The sequence below is a fragment of the Haliotis rubra genome, unplaced genomic scaffold (genome assembly GCF_003918875.1).
Source record: "Haliotis rubra isolate DU_JTF1 unplaced genomic scaffold, ASM391887v1 Scf585, whole genome shotgun sequence".
NCBI classification, from domain to species: Eukaryota; Metazoa; Mollusca; class Gastropoda; order Lepetellida; family Haliotidae; genus Haliotis; species Haliotis rubra.
The window spans coordinates 19,893-35,314 of record NW_025767285.1 but is presented as its reverse complement, the minus strand read 5'-3'; the positions used below and the strand labels follow the sequence as shown (position 1 = coordinate 35,314).

General features: G+C 38.2%; 1 protein-coding gene and 5 non-coding genes across 6 annotated transcripts in view; 3 read left to right on the top strand and 3 right to left on the bottom strand.

The window, feature by feature from the left end:
* Positions 1-11,316, top strand: part of LOC124254835 (poly [ADP-ribose] polymerase tankyrase-like) — a 68,184-nt gene extending 56,868 nt beyond the window's left edge. Inside the window, exons 41-49 of the mRNA XM_046688684.1 lie at positions 645-789; positions 1,656-1,777; positions 2,676-2,772; positions 2,981-3,158; positions 3,612-3,719; positions 4,904-5,097; positions 6,279-6,362; positions 6,836-6,971; positions 7,766-11,316. Coding sequence (XP_046544640.1) covers positions 645-789; positions 1,656-1,777; positions 2,676-2,772; positions 2,981-3,158; positions 3,612-3,719; positions 4,904-5,097; positions 6,279-6,362; positions 6,836-6,971; positions 7,766-7,905 — 1,204 coding nt within the window. The 3' untranslated portion in view covers positions 7,906-11,316. The remainder of the gene's footprint in view (positions 1-644; positions 790-1,655; positions 1,778-2,675; positions 2,773-2,980; positions 3,159-3,611; positions 3,720-4,903; positions 5,098-6,278; positions 6,363-6,835; positions 6,972-7,765) is intronic.
* A 343-nt stretch (positions 11,317-11,659) lies between these two features.
* Positions 11,660-11,783, bottom strand: Trnal-caa. The gene is made up of 2 exons: positions 11,746-11,783; positions 11,660-11,705 (listed from the first exon to the last, which is right to left on the bottom strand). It is a non-coding gene; the product is annotated as a tRNA-Leu (tRNA).
* A 553-nt stretch (positions 11,784-12,336) lies between these two features.
* On the top strand, positions 12,337-12,429 carry Trnay-gua. The gene is made up of 2 exons: positions 12,337-12,373; positions 12,394-12,429. It is a non-coding gene; the product is annotated as a tRNA-Tyr (tRNA).
* A 190-nt stretch (positions 12,430-12,619) lies between these two features.
* Trnal-caa lies at positions 12,620-12,743 on the bottom strand. Its single transcript has 2 exons — positions 12,706-12,743; positions 12,620-12,665 (listed from the first exon to the last, which is right to left on the bottom strand). It is a non-coding gene; the product is annotated as a tRNA-Leu (tRNA).
* Positions 12,744-13,296: 553 nt separating this feature from the next.
* Trnay-gua lies at positions 13,297-13,389 on the top strand. Its single transcript has 2 exons — positions 13,297-13,333; positions 13,354-13,389. It is a non-coding gene; the product is annotated as a tRNA-Tyr (tRNA).
* Positions 13,390-13,578: 189 nt separating this feature from the next.
* Positions 13,579-13,702, bottom strand: Trnal-caa. Its single transcript has 2 exons — positions 13,665-13,702; positions 13,579-13,624 (listed from the first exon to the last, which is right to left on the bottom strand). It is a non-coding gene; the product is annotated as a tRNA-Leu (tRNA).
* Positions 13,703-15,422: the final 1,720 nt, after the last annotated feature.

Here is a 15,422-nt window from a genome sequence, read left to right as displayed (position 1 = left end):
GTTTTTAAAAAGATCATGAAACAGAACGGCTAGTTTATTGTTTGCACAACTGTAGGAAAGACATATTCTTGAGGAAAGCACCACAATTCACATTGAAGAGTTGCGTCCTTTGATGGAATCTTTGGAGTTAACCTGCTAAGATGTTTAGTTAGCACCCACAAACCCTTTATTTGCAGTTTTACCTATGTGGTAAATGTCTTGAAAACTTAAATCCTCTAATGAAAACTTAAATCCTCTGATATGACTGAAATACTGTTCAGATCAGTGAGCTGATAATGAAGATGAAGGGGAAGTAACAACTGATAAAGTACATCACATTCATTGGTTTTGGGTACTGCAGTTTTCTGTGGAGTTGCATCCCTAGCTGCCAGGATCTGCTGATTGTATTGTGAATCCCCGTGAAAAAGACCCTCAGTTTGTCTTCGTCTTGCCCAAAGAGTAGTATATCGAATGGGGGTTCTGGACCACCATGTCCTGAATTCAGGATGAAGTTCAGGATAGTTCAGGATAGTTTTGCCAAATGACAAGCGAACACTTTAACCAGTAGATTACACCAGCGCCTCAGCTTACAATATGTGATAGCACTGTTAACACAGCTGAGAAAAAGAAACTGGCAACTAATTCTCTGTTACAATGTTTTTTAGTTTTGAGAACAAACCGAGGGAATGTCACATCGTTCACAACAAGGATAGACGTCAAGGCCCCACTCGGACAGACATTGAATTCAGAAACAAGTCTACCATGAAATCCAAGCTGCCATACCATGTCAGAAATCTTGTGGAGAAGCTGGTGAGAAACCTTATATGATTGAATTCATTAATTTCTCACATGATTATGTTCTGTAAGTTAATGTTTTGTGAGCTATTATGTTAAGGCTGTTGGTTTCTGTGGGATTCTCTTTTAAATATTGTGATTGAAAATATATCAAAAGATACATTAAACTGTGAAATGCAAAAAAAATAGAAATCAATTAATCTTAAATAAGATGACATTCACTATGATGTTTTGGGGTGTGGAAAAATAATATCATGCATCCAGTTTTATTTCTCTTTTGATTTGCTGAATGTCAGCAGACGCATCACTTTAAAATAGATGAAAAAAGGAATGTGGTATTTAGTTTGAAATTTGAGTTACAATAAAAACATTTTAATTTGAAATCTAAATAAATGCAAAATATATGGGGATCCATCACGTGCTGATTAATGGTATCTGCTAGTCTTTCTGTTGAAGTATTTCTCAAATCTTTATTATTTAATGTTACTATACAAATAAATAGGATAATAAATGGTGCCATTTTTCATTTTATTGCATATTGCATTTGATGCAGTTATTCAGGTTTTACCATAGAGGCATTCAGGAAAATCCCTCAAAAGTAGAAGAAATAGAGTTTGTAAATAGCTTTAGAAATAATTTACCAGTATATGGATACCAATTGTATTTGTATGACATTAGTTCAGATTCGTACAAACAGCCCTGTGTGTGCGTGCATGAACACTCTCACAATAAGAACATGCAAATCTGCATGTGCACTCTATGTAAGAACACCACTGCCCCATTTCACATTGCCCTTGATCAATGGCACATGCATATTGATTGTGTGAGGCATGAATGTTGCCAAGATATGAAGATCTGAGCAATGCCCTTCTTACTCTCAGACCAATGTCACGTCTCTGAAGGAAGCTCTAAGCAAGGAACCAATGGATACCAGCATCATGCCGTTTGGATGTATGCAGAGAGACAAGCTTCTCAAGGCAAGGTCACTGCTCCAGAAGATAAGGTAAGTTTGTAACGCAATAAAAAATATTCTAAGTGTTTTACATCTCCATGATCAGTGTAGCATAAACCAACAAAATGTCATGACACTTTCTTAGGATGATTTGGTCCAGTAAGTTGTTGAGTCCACTTATATGAATCATGTGTTGAGGCATTCGGACAAGACTGGTTACAGACTTCCTCGGGTACATTTCTTCCTGTAAGCTTTCATGGTTCAGTCCAGTTAGACGGATCGAATGGGCAAGGCTAGTTGCATGTTGTTATAATTAGACTTCCTCAGGAGGATTTGTTCAAGTAAGCGATGGTAGTTGGGTTCACTAAGATGGATTGAGTGATCGGGCATTTGCACAAATCTTGTCATCATATCCAGTATTGAGGATAACTCACATTGGTTAGCTTAGTCCAAACTTGCCTTCAATACTGCAGTCAGTAATAATGGTTCACTTAAATACCTTCATTGATAGGCTTGCATTGGATTAATTCACTTAAAATGCCAAAACATTTCGATTATTAAGCAGGACAAAGATGCATACAAAGTACTTACTCCTATAAAGTAACTCGATTTAAGCTGGCTCTCTCATAGATGAATATTTTAGGATGTGCAGATAAGTATTAAATATTAGAGTATGAAATATTGAAATCTGAAAATGTACTTTCTTTATGAATCCTTTTTTGTAGGGTTGTGAATAACAAAGGGGATGACTGGATGCAGGGGGAATTTGGCCATGGTTGGGTTTTTAGGGGTGCGGTTGGGTTTCAGGGTTTGAAGTGAAGGTAAAGGTTTGCCTGTCCTAAGAAATTTAATTGAGTTCATGAAAGACAGGTTATTTAATAATTCATTGAAGCTGTGGCCACCCTGGTCTAACTGCATGTGTTGTGAAGCTTATGCTCTTCTGTTTCAGTGTGTTGGTGGAGGAAGTGGCTGGATATCGAACAGGGTCAGGAAGAGAAGAACAAACTGAGGAGAAGAAGGAGAAATATCAGGCTAACTGTGAAGAGGTAATGATCCAAGTTTGTTTCCATGCTACCATGAACACATGAACACAAATGTTTCAGCAGCGCATAATTATCCCCAAATGGGTTTCAGTGTATTAGATTTGCATCACTTTGTGCTATCCTACCAGTTAATATTCACATGTGATATTACTGAAGTATGTTTCATAAAGGGATTTAATCCAAACCACTCACTCACTAATTATCATTGCAGGTAGCCAAACTCAGCAGTGAGTACTATCAAGTTATACCGCAGGTTGGTTTTGCTTACGAGAAGATTAGGCCACTCGACCAACTCAATGATCTGAAGAAACAGATCCGTCTTGTGTCCTACCTCCTGGACTATGAAGTAGCCAGCAAGATGCTCCTGGGTGCCATGTACAGAGAGAAAGGTGAGGGTCGTTGCGTGTACAGTACATTTGTACTGGGGCAATATTCACAAAGCATTCGGATCACTGCGTCATTTAAAGCCTATGTTAAGGCATAGTTTTGATAACTCGTAACGTTACGAACGTTTTGTTGATCAGAACACTGCACATGTTCTCCAAGCCATCAGTCGTATTTTGTGTTAATGCCATAATAGGCTTCCAAAAAACAGGGGGATGGAACAAATTAAGAAGCAGAAACTAGTTTTTGCAAGTTTTCTGTTGTATGTGAAAGATATGTGGCAGGTTTAATATCAAGAGGTTGTTATCAGGTAGGAGTCACAACTATTCTGCTTCTCTATAATGCAAAATTATGTGATTGACAGTATTGACACTCCTCCTTGACACACAATGCATTGTGAAGTTTGACAATTGTGCAATTTAATATATGCAATGCAATGGGTACTCTGTTGATTTCAGAAGTGAACCCTCTGGACTATGTGTATCTGTCTGTGGGATGTAAGTTACAACTGTTGTCTGAAGATGTCGTAGAGTCGCAGTACATCCTCCGCTACATCAACAACTCAGGTAAGGAGTGAGTGCTGTTACTGTCACCATAGGATAGTATTAGTTCTCTCTACATAATATTTGCTACATCAACAGCTTATCAAAGAGCCCTCTGAAATTTGTAGGATGTATCGGCCTGTGTCAGAAAACACAGTACAATGATATATGGTGTAATTTATTTTAAAGTTGTGTAAATGTCAAGGCCACGTGTTGTAGCTGGAGGCCTAGTACCTGGTGTGACAAACCCATGTATTATGTACATCATGATGTTACATCATCTGGACAGTCGTCTGATGTTGGTGAAGTATTCCTCTGGCGTTGACATTTGAAAGATTCATATTAATTTTCTCAATTATATTGACAGTCTGATATATACTCTTAAAGTAGGGAAACCTGAGCTTTCAATTTGGATAGGAAGTATAAGCGTTAGCACACTTTTCAAAGACACACATCTTATGAACGCACCACCATTTCTCGCTATCACAACGTATGGGATGCACGTGCACAACGCAGTAGCCCCAGACACGTGCATGGGGTGTCATTCTTGATTTTGGCGGCTTTCAAGAAGGTCGATAAATCACTGTAGACCAATAATTTTAACAATCATCTTGCATCACACAGTTGTTAGTGTTTGTTTCTAGCTGTTTATTTTTGTTTGAAAATGAAAATCGTACACATACAAATTTCTCGTCATACACCAATCATCTTTCAAGAGCGATTACTGTACAAACAACTCTGGTCATAAGGAAGTGTAAATGGACATGCACTCTCAAAACATTCATTATTATCATAATCAGCATTGATTGACTCCGATATATCTGCCAATTTTTTAAATTGTCAATTAAAAATGAAGTTCCCTACATTTTGGACGAGTATATTTACAATGAAAACGTGCTTGGAGCTTTAAAATTATTGATGATAATTCCTTGTTAGTGAATACTGACACAGCTTACTTTCTGTATTTACTTGATGGAATATGCTGCTTAGTCCCATAGGGATTAAAGTGTTTGCTTCTTCAATTCGAAGCCCCAGGTTCGATTCTCCACATAGTATAATGTGCGAACCCCATTTCTGGTGTCCCCCGCTGTAATATTGCTAAAAGCAGCGTAAGACTCAACTCACTCGCTCACTACTCCTTTCCTTAGCTCAGCTGTTATTATCCAAATCCTCAACATAATGTTCATCATTTTGATTCACTATTTCAGTGGACTTCGCAGAGGTGGAAGCCATCTACAGAGTGTCCATTCCAGGGCAACAGGAACGGATGGACAAGAAGAACTTGGACAATCATCGCCTCCTCTGGCATGGCACTGGCGTCGCCAACCTCCTCAGTATCCTCCACATGGGTCTGGTGATTGCCCCTCCAGATGCACCAACTACAGGTCGTCTGTATGGCAAGGTTAGTGTTAGGAAGTTATCACAAAGGATAGTATTCCATAATAATGTGACAGGATCAGACCGTTTTACTGCTGGGCAGCTATCACAAGGGATAGTATTTCATAATAATTTGACAGGGTCAGACAAGGGAAGGTCCAGTTGTTCTACTGCTGGGTAGCTATCACAAGGGATAGTATTTCATAATAATTTGACAGGGTCAGACAAGGGAAGGTCCAGTTGTCTTCGTGCTGGGTATCTATCACAAGTGAGAGGTTTTTCATAATAATTTGACAGGGTCAGACAAGGGAAGGTCCATTTGTCTTCGTGCTGGGTAGCTATCACAAGTGATAGTATTTCATAATAATTTGACAGGGTCAGACAAGGAAAGGTCCAGTTGTTTTACTGCTGGGTAGCTATCACAAGTAATAGTATTTCATAATAATTTGATAGGGTCAGACAAGGAAAGGTCCAGTTGTCTTAGTGCTGGGTAGCTATCACAAGTGATAGTATTTCATAATAATTTGATAGGGTCAGACAAGGAAAGGTCCAGTTGTCTTAGTGCTGGGTAGCTATCACAAGTAATAGTTTTTCATAATAATTTGACAGGGTCAGACAAGGAAAGGTCCAGTTGTTTTACTGCTGGGTAGCTATCACAAGTAATAGTATTTCATAATAATTTGATAGGGTCAGACAAGGAAAGGTCCAGTTGTCTTAGTGCTGGGTAGCTATCACAAGTGATAGTATTCCATAATAATTTGACAGGATCAGACAAGTGAAGGTGAAGTTGTCTTGAATGCATGTTTTGAACGAATAATTGGTGAACTTTGTAGGACAATGGCTCATTGTTAGGCCTGGCTATCAATATAAATTGTAGAGATCAATAATCTTGAATTAAATGTTGTAAATACTGTAAAAGTAACTTTGGCCCAAGATGCATAAAAAATCTGAACGTTGAATTGACTCAGAACATACATGACATGATAAATAATGATAATAATTTTGTTTAATGTTGCTGCGAGCATTATTTCAACTGTATCACACCAGACAATCCAGTGATTGATATATGGGCACTGATGACGTTATTGAGATATGATACACAACCGTCCAAGTCAATGTTGATGACCACTAAATCCATTAAGTTGCCTTGACTGCACGTTTGTACCAAGAACATGAACTTTGACAAGATTTTTGCCATCATTGCAGGGTATCTACTTCTCTGACACATTTGCAGCGAGTGCGTTAAAGTGCAGCAGGAAGAGCAAGACACTCTTCATGTTGTTGGCCGAGGTAGGAGACAAGATTTACATCACAATCCCCAAACGTTTCTTCATCTCACGTGAAATGACAATACTTTTAAGAATTTATTCCAGGCACATTCCAGTATTCGTTTGCCTTCAGATTTATATAATTTGACTAATGTTCTGTGCAGGGTATGATTTCTGAATTTTCAGGTATAAGCTTTATTAAGTTATTAGTTTCACAGTGACCGGCTCAATGAAGAGGTTTCCCAAGATTTTGTGCTGAGACTGGATATTTTTTCAGCTATATATTTTTGTGAATCTAGTCAATAAGCCAAAATATACTTGTTGAAAATAAAAACGCATCTTCGATTTATGTATTTTTGTGGCAGACAACTGCTTTCAACAGTCTGAAGAGTTGTTGTTTTTTCCAAGCTATTTCCATGCAAGATATTTGTTTTGAAACATTAAATGGTTGATCGTTTTAATCCCCTACATATTTCAAATTTTTGTCTTGTACAGGTTGGACTTGGCAATCAAAGGGTGATTGTCAATGGGAATGCAAAAGACATTGATAAACCGCAGAAAGGATTTGACAGCGTCCACATTGTTGGGAAATACAGGCCATCGGAAATGTATGATGTCAGTTTACCAACAGGTATGTATGACACCTGACGTTGTCATGGATATCTGTATATTTAAATCTGTATATGTATAGTTTTGTAACGATTCACTGAACATTAAGTAGACCACTATGCTCTAGCCCCAAGTATTGTCTTACTGGATCAAAAATACCAAAACAAAATGTGTCAATATGTGAGGGATTATTTATTATTAGGGAATATCAGGAAACATGTTTAATTCAGGAATATATGTATGATAAGTAAATATCAGCGGATATATGTGAACAATAAAGTTTAGACAACATGTCAGTGAAGATCAGGGAATGTGCATTGTCACTGAAGATAAGAGAATGTGCTTAATCAACGAAGGTCAGGGAATGTGTTTAATCAAAGAAGATAAGGGAATCTGTATTATATATGGATATCAGGGAACAAGGATTATCAGTGAAGGTCAGGGTATATGTTTGAATGTGTATATTTAATGAAAATAAGGTATCATGAGAATTAATGAATATCAATGTTTATCCAGATAATGTTTATTACCAGAGAAAACCAGGATATATCTGTTATGTCTTTAATGCGGGAACACTTGAAAAATGCACTTATTATGTATAGACTAACTTTTATCATATCACAAAGCATTTGAAAATCATGCTGTGCATGGTAATGAGCCAGTCGCCAACAAAATGCAATTTCAAACTTCATTATGGCATCAATGTATTTACGGACCTGGCAAGTATGTTTTCCCTGGAAAATAAATCTTAGATGCTTGTTTCCAATTTTTAAAATGATAATGTATAGTATAACGTGTGTTTCTTAAATCTTTCAGGGTATGTGATTCCACTTGGTGAGAGGACCTACAACTCTACCTACAACGATCAGACTGTCCATAATTACCACAATGTATTTGCGGTGTACGATGAGGGTCAAGCGTGCTTACGCTACCTCATTCAGTGGAGAAGGAAGTAGGTTGGCATTTCAATACGAGGGTCTTGAGATCTTGGATAATAACATGACACGTGATATCAGTTGTTATCAAGATCCTGTTCCAAAACGCGATCATAACATCATGACACAATGTCTGTGACACTACGATCACAACAGGTCTCTGACACTGTGATGTCTTATGTCTGTGACACTACGAATATCGTAACGTTTTAGCACAGTCCTCATTATAGCCAGCTGACGAATTTGGCCATTACCTATGTAATACATCCAACACTCTTAAAATCATAAACCATTGGATGTCAATATGACCATGCTTGTGAAAATATGCTACACTGTCATGTTAGCTTGTGGTTCATTGACCTATAGCATTGTGTAAGAATGTCCACAACACACCAAACCCTTGTTAATCTACGGCACTACAATGGTTGTTAGTCTATATTGTTAGTGGACTAACTGAAATGACATGTAACATAGGTTGTCAGTGAAGATCAGAGAATGTGCTTTATCAATAAACGAAGGTCAGGGAATCTGTATTATATATGGATAAGGTCACCGGAGACAATGTTAATATTACTGTGATCTTGTTCTGTAGAAAAATTAGTATTTCGTTTTGTTTGTTTTTCTATTTGACAATCCGAAAACTGTTGTATTGTTTGTGCAACTATTATGCCTTAGTGGCTTTGTTTTTGGAGAAATCATTTTGGATGAAATACATTCATCAAGTTTCGTAGATATTGGTCTGTGATGTGAATGGTTGTGAAAATGTGTTTACTCATTATCAATATGTTTTATTCATGGGTATTTTAGTTGTGGGTAATGAAAATTGTTAACTTTGAGTTTCATTTCAGCAACATTAGATGATAGTTTCCCTTGAAAATCTGCTTGAAACACATCACACAACCCAGTGTTCAAATAACGGTACACACAAATCAATTACAGTATTTGTGTCTTGAATGACTTATCTGTAATACAAGGAAATGGATTGATATCAGATGAGAATGTTTTGAAATATGTTTGCCAGTATTCTATTTAGGCAGATTCTTACAAGTTATGAAGTATGTATTTTATAAGAATAGCATTTGATATATCAACAGGGCTTTGTATGTAGTTTTAACTGAATGTCACAATGGTCTGACACCAACTCAAAATTATGATCATAGAGGTTCACCGGGACTGATCTTATTGACTGTTTAATGTCCTAAAATCATGACATTGTCATGTCCAACATAAACATTTGAGGGATGTGATCATTGAACATGTGGAACACCCATGTGATATGAGGGCATGACACATGTGGAACATACGGGACACCCATAGGATATGAGGGCACATGTAGAGCATATGGGGCACCTATTTGGTATGAGGGCATGACACATGTGGAGGATGAGACACACCCATTTCACGTCACACATGTAGAGCATAGGGGACACCCATATAATATGAATGCGTGATGCATGTGGAACATATAGGACATCCATTTGATATGAGAGCATGTAGAGGATATTGACCTATTTGAGATAAAAACATGACACATGTGGAGGGCATGGGACACTCATTTGATATAAAGTTATGACACATGTGGAGGGTATGGGACACCCATTTGATATGAAGTTATGACACATGTGAAGCATATGGCACACCCATTTGATATGAAGGTATGACACATTTGGAGGATAAGAGATACCCCCTTGATATGAAGGTATAACAAATAATTTGAGGCATTGTAATTGGTGCAAAGGTTACCATTTTTCTTTTTAATTAGTCCAGTTATACATTGCTTAACTGATTGTATCGTAAGATTTGAGCGTGTTTTGAATAAACTTGCCTATACTGAAAAATGACATGAGAAAAATTCACCCTGTATGTATTTTTGCCAAATAGTGGTATTTCCAGTCAGTGATGTATCATTCCTGTGGTCATATTGTGGTGGTCTTGTATGCTGACCATGCAGATCATGATGAGGACATTTTCTTGTATTAGAAGATACTGTGTTATTATTGTGCTTGATGTCTGTATTTTAGGACGGCAGACGGCAGACGGCCTTAGACGTATCCTACATTATTAAAACTTGATTACATTAGGCATTGTTCACTGCTCAAACAAGCTCATAGGACAAACGACACACATAACCCACTCCACAATCATAACATGTCACCAACTCGACAATCATAAAACAGTACCCACTGTGCACTTGGACCATGACACCTTCCACACTTTTTGGACACAGAGACTCAACATGAATACAGTCTCTTCTGTTATGTTTACGAATGAAATCTTTTTGTAACACACTGTATAACTAGGTTTATGATTATATTAGGTACAATATATTTTATACAATTCTTAAGGATGAAAATCACTAACTATTTCATCATGGCCTACATATATCACTTTGTTTCATGAAACAGTTTTGCATTATTTGTTTCAAATGAGACGGTTTGGTTTTGACTGGCAATGGTCACGAAATATTGAGTAAATGGACACTCCAAATCATATACGTCTAAGGGTATCACTGCCGCATATATTTTTAAAATAGTTAATGGAAAACCAATAATTTACATATTGTACACTTATTGTCGGTCATATCTATGTGTATTTATTATTATTATTACATTATTGTTTTCATTGACTTTTAATTGTTGTGCTGTTGATCACTGGATTGTCTGGTCCAGACTCGATTATTTACAGACCACTGCCATATAGCTGGAATATTGCTAAGTGCGGCGTAAAACTGAACTCTCTCACTCACTCATTTTAATTGTTGATATATTTTTATGTTTTTTCCTATATAAGACTATCTGTTTGGTAAGCCCTGTAGGCATAGTGATTGAAATTGTCATTTGTTTATTGTCATTGGTGAATGAGTTTGTTTATTAGAGATGGATATGAGATGAGTTGTGTGAAGTTATTTTCTTTTCATCAGCTTTGTTTTACCTGTTGTGCTCAGCTAAATGTAGGAAATATTATACAGATGACTATATGAAGATATTTAATGTATGTTTGCTTGTAATGACAGTTTTGTTTTTGTACTGATTCAGTGGTTTATTTATGCTTGTTTAGTTTGGCAGTAAGATGTGCTTGTTTTACATTGTGCCAACAGTAAAAGTGGAAAATCTCAATTGAGCCATCAGTGAAAGTAAAGCCAAACGTTCAATGGTGTCATTACTTGAAAAAAACCCAACTTTTTTACTGGGAAACCTGTGCTTTCATTGCCTGGGATGAAGTTTTCATACATATTTTGTATGGGTTCAAAGTAACAAATTAGTTGCATTCAGAGACAGGTTAATCCAAGTATACAAACTCAAAAACATAATGTCTTCAAATGCACATGCGGTATGATTTTACACACATAAAAGACTGTTTAATTATTTTTTCTGCTGATTCTGTATGTAATGCATTATCCTCACATAAACTTCAATGGAATTCGTATCAAAATTAATATCACTTATGAAGTATATACAGAAACAAATTCTAAATGCTTAATGGACACCAGATGTACCCAGCCATCAATATTATGTCTTCTGTTGTTTTAAATCCAAATTGGTGGCAAAGTGTTTCATAGTCGCTGGGTTAAATCCGGCTTCTGGGATAACCTTTTGCTATTAATAACCAAATTTAATACCAAAATGTTCATGCCACTATTGACGCATTAAGACAGATAAGTATCTTCCAGAATGCACTCAATGAATGGATGTCTGCTATTAACCCGAAAGAACGCCAAATGCAAGTAAAATTAATAGCTTAAGAAAAGGGCTTGATTGGAGGGAGGAAAAAAGTGTGTCAGGAGTGGGATTTGAACCCACGCCCACATTCGTGGACCAGAACACCCGTATCTCCACTATGGGAGAAGGTCTGATGCAATACCTTGAGTCTGGCGCCTTAGACCGCTCGGCCATCCTGACAACGATGTTAAAAGTCATATCTTGACGCTTTTATAGTCACCCATGTATTCGTTGCCATTGATTTGATGTTGATACTCCCCCACATCCCTGCATATATTGGGGATAGAGTTTGAGCTATTAATTTCATTCCATCTGCGTTCTTGCCTCCTTCAAGCTTCTTATTTTCAATGCAACTGGTGTAATGGATGTACTCTTCATGTAACTCTCAATTGTCACGACGTTTTGACTTGCTGAGTAGTCTGCACACATTTCAGCGAATAATAATGCTGAACATTCAGGTTTTCGTCACATGTATAACTGAGCATGTTTGTGAGGATTAGGCTCTTTGCTTACAGATTCCATAATGACTTCGGTATATGTCAACTTGTCTCACTGGAGATTGGTGTGAGGAGACATATGTGGCTCTGCGGTTGAAATGAGTCTACACTTATATTCGGCATGTTACTGGCCACGACGCACGGTCAGCAAGGAGGAAGTATTTGATCAGTCAAGCGATTAAAGTGGTATTGATTTGAAACAAATGTGTCTTTTAAAACGACGTTAAGTGTCAGGACCCGTGATAGCTCAGTTGGTAGAGCGGAGGACTGTAGTGGCAAAGCTGTAATTGGCAATCCTTAGGTCGCTGGTTCAAATCCGGCTCGCGGGACAACCTTTTGCTATTAATAACCAAATTTAATACCAAAATGTTCATGCCACTATTGACGCATTAAGACAGATAAGTATCTTCCAGAATGCACTCAATGAATGGATGTCTGCTATTAACCCGAAAGAACGCCAAATGCAAGTAAAATTAATAGCTTAAGAAAAGGGCTTGATTGGAGGGAGGAAAAAAAGTGTGTCAGGAGTGGGATTTGAACCCACGCCCACATTCGTGGACCAGAACACCCGTATCTCCACTATGGGAGAAGGCCTGATGCAATACCTTGAGTCTGGCGCCTTAGACCGCTCGGCCATCCTGACAACGATGTTAAAAGTCATATCTTGACGCTTTTATAGTCACCCATGTATTCGTTGCCATTGATTTGATGTTGATACTCCCCCACATCCCTGCATATATTGGGGATAGAGTTTGAGCTATTAATTTCATTCCATCTGCGTTCTTGCCTCCTTCAAGCTTCTTATTTTCAATGCAACTGGTGTAATGGATGTACTCTTCATGTAACTCTCAATTGTCACGACGTTTTGACTTGCTGAGTAGTCTGCACACATTTCAGCGAATAATAATGCTGAACATTCAGGTTTTCGTCACATGTATAACTGAGCATGTTTGTGAGGATTAGGCTCTTTGCTTACAGATTCCATAATGACTTCGGTATATGTCAACTTGTCTCACTGGAGATTGGTGTGAGGAGACATATGTGGCTCTGCGGTTGAAATGAGTCTACACTTATATTCGGCATGTTACTGGCCATGACGCACGGTCAGCAAGGAGGAAGTATTTGATCAGTCAAGCGATTAAAGTGGTATTGATTTGAAACAAATGTGTCTTTTAAAACGACGTTAAGTGTCAGGACCCGTGATAGCTCAGTTGGTAGAGCGGAGGACTGTAGTGGCAAAGCTGTAATTGGCAATCCTTAGGTCGCTGGTTCAAATCCGGCTCGCGGGACAACCTTTTGCTATTAATAACCAAATTTAATACCAAAATGTTCATGCCACTATTGACGCATTAAGACAGATAAGTATCTTCCAGAATGCACTCAATGAATGGATGTCTGCTATTAACCCGAAAGAACGCCAAATGCAAGTAAAATTAATAGCTTAAGAAAAGGGCTTGATTGGAGGGAGGAAAAAAGTGTGTCAGGAGTGGGATTTGAACCAACGCCCACATTCGTGGACCAGAACACCCGTATCTCCACTATGGGAGAAGGCCTGATGCAATACCTTGAGTCTGGCGCCTTAGACCGCTCGGCCATCCTGACAACGATGTTAAAAGTCATATCTTGACGCTTTTATAGTCACCCATGTATTCGTTGCCATTGATTTGATGTTGATACTCCCCCACATCCCTGCATATATTGGGGATAGAGTTTGAGCTATTAATTTCATTCCATCTGCGTTCTTGCCTCCTTCAAGCTTCTTATTTTCAATGCAACTGGTGTAATGGATGCACTCTTCATGTAACTCTCAATTGTCACGACGTTTTGACTTGCTGAGTAGTCTGCACACATTTCAGCGAATAATAATGCTGAACATTCAGGTTTTCGTCACATGTATAACTGAGCATGTTTGTGAGGATTAGGCTCTTTGCTTACAGATTCCATAATGACTTCGGTATATGTCAACTTGTCTCACTGGAGATTGGTGTGAGGAGACATATGTGGCTCTGCGGTTGAAATGAGTCTACACTTATATTCGGCATGTTACTGGCCATGACGCACGGTCAGCAAGGAGGAAGTATTTGATCAGTCAAGCGATTAAAGTGGTATTGATTTGAAACAAATGTGTCTTTTAAAACGACGTTAAGTGTCAGGACCCGTGATAGCTCAGTTGGTAGAGCGGAGGACTGTGGTTACCTCCCTTGATTCGGAGGTGTGTGGACGTGTTGACGAGAGAGTGATAGATTTTCTCGGATATCATCGTTTATACTTGCGTCTGGATTTCAATTCGGTGCTTAGAAGGTAGGAGAACATTCACAATGTAATTGTAGGTGAACCTGCCGTATTAGCAAGCACTTTGGTGCGTGCTCAAGACTTTGTCTTTCTTGTTGATATCTTGCCGACTGGATACAAAATGGCGGACATCAAATCAAAAAGAAAGTATCAGAAAGACTGCACAATTGAAGTTCATGTTGGAGATAATAAAGTTATAAGTGCAACTATGCTATCCAATGCATTGGTGGAATATGTATCTGATGTGTGGGCATGTGTTTTGAAAGGCACCGATTGCTATGACGTAACAGTCCCAGATACTACCGAAGCAAGGATTCTTGCAGAAACCGATGACTTGGTCATAGGAGATCAACACATCTCATTTAGACTTCTTCACAGTGACAGCGTGGTGGTATCATTTTTACATCTCCCGCCTTACATTGATGATGTAGAAATTGAAAGGCTTCTCATCAAAAGAGGAATAACAATGAAAAGTGATATACAACACAGGACTCTGAAAGGCACAAACATTTTTTGACGGAACACGATATGTGCGGGTTGTATTTCCCCCTCAGTGCACCTCATTACCATATTCTATGGGATTTAACACCCTAGATGGATATAGGTACTTCAGAGTTATACATAACAATCAAGAGCGTTTATGTTTCAAGTGCAATTCTGGGGGGCCACATGGTCAAAGATTGCCCAAATACCAAATGCTTTAAATGCAATGGACAAGGGCATATAGCCAGAAATTGTAATGCAGAAAGAAAACAGGAACGCAATTGCGATATATGTTTTCGTCCAATTGATATTTGCAACTGTTTCTCTGATGTTGAAGATAATGATCAGAGCAGTGTTTCTGATTCTGAGCTGGAGAGAGAGCTAGCCCCAACGAAATCTTGGGATGAGGTTCCTCTGGACCATGAGTCAAATGAGAACCATACAGATGGACCAGAAGAAGAAAAAGACAATGAAGAGGAAGAGACAAAAGGAGAAGAAAAGGAAAGAAAGGCTGAGGAAGCACATCCACGTGCAGTTCCGTCTTCTG